Source organism: Salvelinus fontinalis, chromosome 21 (assembly GCF_029448725.1).
Source record: "Salvelinus fontinalis isolate EN_2023a chromosome 21, ASM2944872v1, whole genome shotgun sequence".
Lineage (NCBI taxonomy): Eukaryota > Metazoa > Chordata > Actinopteri > Salmoniformes > Salmonidae > Salvelinus > Salvelinus fontinalis.
In genome coordinates this window covers 33382642-33390284 of record NC_074685.1, presented here as the reverse complement: position 1 = coordinate 33390284, position 7643 = coordinate 33382642, and the positions used below count along the sequence as shown (strand labels likewise).

Here is a 7643-nt window from a genome sequence, read left to right as displayed (position 1 = left end):
TCAAGTTTTTGTTATGTATGATAACTCGAAATAGATTATTAGTGTATGATTACACACTTGGAACGGAGTATTATTACACACTTCGATTGAGTGTATCATTGGGATTACTTTGACCACAATGTCTTGCTCCCAGACAAACTAAACTTCTTTGCTCGCTTTGAGGACAACACAGTGCCACTGACATGGCCCACTACCAAAACCTGCGGGCTCTCCTTCACTGCAGCCAACATGAGTAAAACATTTAAATGTGTTAACCCTCGCAAGGCTGCCGGCCCAGACGGCATCCCCAGCCGCGTCCTCAGAGCATGCGCAGACCAGCTGGCTGGTGTGTTTACGGACATATTCAATCAACCTTATCCCAGTCTGCTGTTCCCACATGCGTCAAGAGAGCCACCATTGTTCTTGTTCACAAGAAAGCGAAGGTAACTGAGCTAAATTACTATCGCCCCATAGCACTCACTTCCATCATCATGAAGTGCTTTGAGAGACTAGTCATGGATCATATCACCTCCACCCTACCTGACACCCTAGACCCACTCCAATTTGCTTACCGCCCCAATAGGTCCACAGACGACACAATCGCAATCACACTGCACACTGCCCTAACCCATCTGGACAAGAAGAATAGCTATGTAAGAATGCTGTTCATCGACTACAGCTCAGCATTTAACACCATAGTACGCTCCAAACTCGTCATTAAGCTCGAGACCCTGGGTCTCGACCCCGCCCTGTGCAACTGGGTCCTGGACTTCCTGACGGGCCACCCCCAGGTGGTGAGGGTACGTAACAACATCTCCACCCCGCTGATCCTCAACACTGGGGCCCCACAAGGGTGCGTTCTGAGCCCTCTCCTGTACTCCCTGTTCACCCATGACTGCGTGGCCATGCACGCCTCCAACTCAATCATCAAGTTTGCAGACGACACTACAGTGGTAGGCTTGATTACCAACAACGACGAGACAGCCTACAGGGAGGAGGTGAGGGCCCTCGGAGTGTGGTGTCAGGAAAATAACCTCACACTCAATGTCAACAAAACAAAGGAGCTGATAATGGACTTCAGGAAACAGCAGAGGGAGCAGCCCCCTATCCACATCGACGGGACAGTAGTGGACAAGGTGGAAAGTTTTAAGTTTCTCTGCGTACACATCACGGACAAACTGAAATGGTCCACCGACACAGACAGCGTGGTGAAGAAGGCGCAGCAGCGCCTCTTCAACCTCAGGAGGCTGAATAAATTTGGCTTGTCACCAAAAACACTCTCAACTTTTACAGATGAACAATCGAGAGTATCACTGCCTGGTACGGCAACTGCTCCGCCCACAACCGTAAGGCTCTCCAGAGGGTAGTGAGGTCTGCACAACGCATCACCGGGGGCAAACTACCTGCCCTCCAGGACACCTACACCACCCGATGTCACAGGAAGGCCAAAAAGATCATCAAGGACAACAACCACCCGAGCCACTGCCTGTTCACCCCGCTATCATCCAGAAGGCGAGGTCAGTACAGGTGCATCAAAGCGGGGACCGAGAGACTGAAAAACAGCCTCTATCTCAAGGCCATCAGACTGTTAAACAGCCATCACTAACATTGAGTGGCTGCTGCCAACATACTGACTCATCTCTAGCCACTTTAATAATGAAAAATTGATGTAATAAATGTATCACCAGCCACTTTAAACAATGCCACTTTATATAATGTTTACATACCCTACATTACTCATCTCATATGTATATACTGTACTCTATACCATCTACTGCATCTTGCCTATGCCGTTCGGCCATCGCTCATTCATATATTTTTATGTACATACTCTTATTCATTCCTTTACACTTGTGTGTATAAGGTAGTTGTTGTGAAATTTTTAGGTTAGATTACTTGTTAGATATCACTGCATGGTCGGAACTAGAAGCACAAGCATTTCGCTACACTCGCATTAACATCTGCTAACCATGTGTATGTGACAAATACCATTTGATTTGATTTGATTTGACGGTGGTGTTATCCATCCCTACAGCACTCTCTTGTGGTTATCTACTGCTAAGAGTTCCTAGCTACATATGAACTCTGTCTTCCTCCTGACTGAGGAAACAGCTCATCAGATGAGACATTAGGGTGACGAATGAGACCGTGACAGAGTTCACCGTGACAGGGCCTTTTGTTCATATTTTAGCTCAGAATGAATGTGTGGTTTAGGAGGGCCCTCATCATAAAGAATACTGTGTGTCTAGTCTCTTTCTCTGGTGAACACAACTGTGAATGCCGAGTCTGTAATTTAGCTCGTAATGTATGAGCCTCTGCATAGTACTATACACAGAGATCAATGGCTCAGTAGATACAACAAAGTATACAAATGTGAAATAACAGACCCACCATGCGTTTTATGAAAAAAGGAAATTATTTAGAAACGATACAACATTATACATACAGTAAAAATGGGACAAACAACATGTAGTGTAAATAATTGTGCAATTGAAAAATAATGGACTGTTCTGTATGTCCTGATGTGTTGGCAAGTATTGCTCTTATCAGGTATTATTGATGTACTGTATTAGACCTTAAGGGCCGTCTGTTTGTTATTCTCTCTGTTCTGACCTCCTAATGTAGGGTCATAGAGCACCGTCCTGGTCCTGGTAGCATTCTTCACTGTCGACAGCAGCAGGATGAGAGAGACAGGCCTTTACTAGGCAACTATGACAACGGGAGCGTCGGTATCTATGGTAGCCTCTGTGGCCGCCTCCTCAGCTGAGTTGCTGTCACTCTCCTGGCTCTCGTCGCTGTCTGCTGCCCCGGGCGTGGCTGTAGCCTCCTCACTGCTGTTGCTGCTGTCAGTCTCATCACTGGCGCTGGTGCTCTCGCTGGTGCCGTCGCTGCTAGCGCTACTGGTGCTCTCACTTGTCGCATCACTGGCGCTAGCGCTGGCACTCTCTGCCTCTTCCTCCTCCAGGCTCTCAGCTCCCTGGCTCTCGGGGCTCTCAGAGGGACCGGTGTCCTGTCTGGCTTCATCGACGTGCGCTTGGCGCAGGCTGGGCTCCTCGGCTGTCCCGCTGGAGACATCCAAACCCTGGCTCTCCACCTCGGGGGTGCTGGTGTCCTCTTCCATCAAATCATGCACCTGCAGGGCCTGGAGAGAGGTGATGGAAGGATGTTTAGAGACAATTCCTACAACTAAATGGAAGCAAATAATGCCTGTGAGTTTTAGATGGAGAATTCTAACAGAGGAGAGACAAATGTACCTTGAACACGGTCAGCGTCTTCTCAATCTCGTTTCCGAGCCCGGTGTCGTAGACGGACACCTTCTTGCCAGCATACATGCCCTCGTCCATCTTTCCATAGTATTTGTATGGGGAGGGTCCCTTCTCGATGTTGTTGGTGTCTACATAGATGGACTTCTTGTAGTCACCGGGGTAGCCCATGCTGTCTCCGCGTCCGTCGTCGTAGATGGGGGCCTCGGTGGGAGCCAGGGTGGGCTCAACAGTGGGCTCAGAGGTGGGAGGGGCAGCGGTGGTGTCTGCCTCTCCGGACTCTGACTCCTCTGTGTCCTGAAAACACATCACAACAACATCTTTATAAGATGTGAAGTTCAAATAAGAGCTTTGTGAACGCACGTGTCTGTCGAGGTTACCTAGACGTCTTCATTGAACTATAAACTACAGTCTGTGTGGTCCTGTAGACTTACTGGAGCCATAACTACACGTGACAATGTGACTTAATATATCCTACATATGAATAGTTTTATACTTGGTGTATTACATCACTGTCTGTGCTGCCTGTGCTGTCCTTGCTTTCGTCACTGTCTGCACTGTCTGTCGATGATGTGCTGTCCACTGTTGGGTCTGATGTAGGATCAGCTCCCTGGATAATAGAAAAACAGAACCCATCAGCATGTCATCAACAACATCCATCAAAAGTACAGATAGAGACAACTATATCAGGTGTAAGAGGGATTTAGCGTCTTATGCTACATTATAAACTGGGTGGTTCGAACCCTGAATGCTGATTGGCTGACAGCCGTGGTATATCAGACCGTATACCACGGGTATGACAAAACATTTATTTTTACTGCTCTAATTATGTTGGTAACCAGTTTATAATAGCAATAAGGCACCTCAGGGGTTTGTGGTATATGGCCAATATACCACGGCTAAGGGCTGTGTCCAGGCACTCCGCTTTGCGTCGTGCGTAGGAACAGCCCTTAACCATGGTATATGGGCCATATGCCACACCTCCTCGGGCCTTAATTATGCTTAATTATGGTACAACAGAAAGATGTTTTACTTCTGTTTCATCTTCGTCGGAGCTCTCGTCTGATGCTGTACCAGCACCCACATTCTAAAAGAAAACCACAGCATTAAAAAGAGTCCAATAACAACTGTCATATTTATTGCAGTTTTCCCTATTGGACAAATGTATACATTGCAATGCACATACAGATTATAAAGTAATGTACCCTGAAAGAAGGTGAACATGCTCTTACCTGTACAGATGCAACCTGGGTGAGTTCTACTAGGGCTTTCTGAAGCACCGGAGCTGGTTTTACCTGCCAACATGAACATTAATTTATTTATGTACTTTTTTTTATCCCCTTTTCCTCCCCAATTTCGTGACATCCAATTGCGATCCTGTCTCATCGCTGCAACTCCCCAACGGGCTTGGGAGAGGCGAAGGTCGAGCCATGCGTCCTCCGAAACATGACCCGCCAAACCGCGCTTCTTAACACACGTCCGCTTAACCCAGAAGCCAGCTGCACCAACTGACCACCGAAGTCAGCCTGCAGGTGTCCGGCCTGCCACAAGGAGTCGCTAGAGTGTGATGAGCCAAGTGAAGCCCGGCCAGACCCTCCCTTAACCCGGACGACGCTGGTTGTGCACGGTCCCTATGGGACTCCCGGTCAGTTGTGACACAGCCTGGGATTGAACCCGGGTCTGTAGAGACACTTCAAGCACTGCAATGCAGTGCCTTAGACCGCTGCACCACTCGGGAGGCCCATGAACATGAATTTAAGTTGATACCAAGCACACGTCTGTCTGTCCGTCTGTCAATGTATATGTTCTCATATGAGAGGAACACTCACCACTTCCTCTGAGCTCTCTGAACTGCTGCTGGATGAGCGTTTCACCGGGCGACAGAGGGCCGTTGCAAAGAGCAGGACGAAAACAATTGCAGCCTTCATTGTCACAATGTGTATCTGAAACGAGAGAGAATCCAGCAAAATGATGTGAACTGAAGATACAAACGGTGTTGAAAGCTGTACAGTATGTTAGCTACATTTAACACCCTTTTAAACTGAAAATGTGATCCATTCTTTTCAATTACAGCAGAAATGCCCGGATGGGACTGAATTAGACTGAGTTTAACTGCAAATTGCCTGTGAAGTCCTGCTTTGTAATGGTTAAACCATTAAAGACTTGATTAGTATACAGGGAGAATTAACCATGGGCCATGATGAGTCTCCACCATGGCTAAGTGGAGGAACTCTGGAGGAAGTGCACTCATTTTAAAGTCCCTAACCGTTGGCCGACAACATGGGCTTCGCTCCCAGCTAATGACATCCAGCCTAGCCTAGCTATCCTACCCCCATGCATGAACGTCTCCCTTGTTTCCCAGCTGAGCTACTCTCAGCTAGAACAACATTACATCAAGTATAACTCTGAGCAGGCAGTGTTTTAGCTATACCTATAATGATCTGTGCATAGTGTATAATTCCCTAAGTTAAAAGTGGAAGTCTAGAAGACCACAGTCGGTCCAGGGAGGCGGGGAACACGATGAACGCCCCTCAGGTTTATTTTGGAAGTCAACTCTACTTTGTCATTTGATCCTTGGGTTCCAGAATGAAGAGCCCTTAAATTTGTGGTGGCGACAGAGGGAAGTGTGACGGAGGCGAGAGATACTACTAGGGATGTCCAGAGGATGTTGTGTGTAGATGAGATCTGACTTCAGAAGTAACTAATCCAGCCTTTCAGTTTTGCTGCTAGTATTATTTGTTCTCACAGCAGCACGTAAACGCTGTGGTTTAGTCTTGGAACGTAGGAGTCAATTAGTTGACAATAAATTAGCTGTGGATTTGAGAGCTGAGCCCAGAGCTTCCTCCTCCTGCTGTCATGTTCATCATTCCAACACTGTAAAACCTAGTTTATGATTGAGCTGACTCAGAAATATCCAGTGTAATAACACAAACTAATTGTTACAACAGATCACCAAGCTCTCTTTTCTGGTAAATTATGAATTTGCTATTAACCATAATGCATTTATTCTCATTTACATAAAAAGCCCCAAATGTACAAAGCATGTAGGCTTTGAAAGGGTGTTATTTTACAATGTAAGTGCTGAAATGAACTAGCTTTTTCAATCTTTGCACAAAATGTAAAAACATTCACCGCGATACTCTTTGAGCTTTTTACGGGAGAGGATTATACATGTAGAAGGGCTAACATTTAATTTCTTAATGTGCACAAAGCACATGCATAACATGTAAATGTCAGAATTTACTCTGCTATAGTGACATTGTCTATGTGAAAACTCCTTCAGTTTCCCAAAATAATCAATCAAATCTATGCACCTGAGCACCAACACGAGTGATAAGCCTTTCTTTTACCTGGATGTGTTCCTCAGAGAATCCACAGGATAGCACTACAGTAGTCAGTCAGGATGAGTGGAGAGCTGCTCAGTATTCTCTTGGATGCCAGTGGAGGAACAGCACAGTTCAGTTTGGATGTGGATGGATGCTGCTGAACGGAGGCTGCTGGTTGGCTTATAAACCCGGCTGCCTCCAGCTCCAGCCAATAGAAGCAGGGCTTGTGTCTTGTGATGTCATGAGGTTTACCACTTCTGGCCCACCTATCCTCTCCCACTCTTCCTGTGGTTAGTGTGGCTACTCAATGCAAACATTCACCAATCGACAAGACAGAGGAAGAAAAAAAAAACACATATCCTGTATTGTTACAGAAATAAACTGAGGACACGAGCCCTGTGAAATTGAGATCAAATACATGACAGTGCTTACAGTCACATGACGTTAGAAAACACTAACTGTAGAGATACTGGCTTTATTACTAGTTAAGGAGGTTTCAGCATCTGGACCAGGGTTGAAGTACAAACACATTCATGTGGGTCTGTAAGGTAATACATACGATCATCACTTCATCATTGAGCCACGGTCAAAGAAGAGCCCATGTCAACGTGGAGGTGGATGTGTTAAGTGAATCAATACATTCATGTACATTTAACAGTGTAGACAGTAGAGCTTTTTTTGTTAAGAGGACATATTCTCCCATCTCCGTTGGCCTCAATGCAAGACATCGTTTGCCAGCATTAACATCACAATTCTACACCACACTCAGCATGTTTCTTGGGAAGATAAGTTTGGACTCATTTTGACCCTCAGTCATCTTTTTACTGGGTGACTCTGCGACTCAGTGTCATTATCTGTGACGCTAAACTTTAACTACTGGTATACCCATTTTAATCTGATAAATGAAAGGTTGTAAAGAAAATAATATATACTGAACAAAAATATAAACACAACACGCAACAATTTACAGTTACAGTTACAGTTCATAGAAGGAAATCAGTCAACTGAAATAAATTCATGAGGCCCTAATCTATAAATTTCACATGACTGGGCAGGGGCGCAGCCGTGGGTGGGC

At 45.9% G+C, this 7643-nt stretch overlaps 1 protein-coding gene across 1 annotated transcript; it reads right to left on the bottom strand.

Annotated features, from left to right (window-relative positions):
* Positions 1 to 1662: 1662 nt before the first annotated feature.
* spp1 (secreted phosphoprotein 1) lies at positions 1663 to 6710 on the bottom strand. Its single transcript, XM_055874878.1, has 7 exons — positions 6593 to 6710; positions 5072 to 5185; positions 4475 to 4537; positions 4276 to 4329; positions 3751 to 3852; positions 3234 to 3539; positions 1663 to 3121 (listed from the first exon to the last, which is right to left on the bottom strand). Exons 2-7 carry the CDS (start codon positions 5168 to 5170, stop codon positions 2681 to 2683), a joined length of 1065 nt encoding a protein of 354 aa, XP_055730853.1. The 5' UTR covers positions 5171 to 5185; positions 6593 to 6710; the 3' UTR covers positions 1663 to 2680.
* Between the last annotated feature and the right edge of the window lie 933 nt (positions 6711 to 7643).

Bases quoted from the DNA above. Each gene is read 5' to 3' on its own strand.
- spp1 (XM_055874878.1), bottom strand. From the start codon at position 5,170: ATGAAGGCTGCAATTGTTTTCGTCCTGCTCTTTGCAACGGCCCTCTGT. The intron at 4,538-5,071 runs GTGAGTGTTCCT...TCATGTTGGCAG, and splicing joins CAGAGAGCTCAGAGGAAGTG to GTAAAACCAGCTCCGGTGCT. The intron at 3,853-4,275 runs GTAAAACATCTT...TCTATTATCCAG, and splicing joins CCGACGAAGATGAAACAGAA to GGAGCTGATCCTACATCAGA.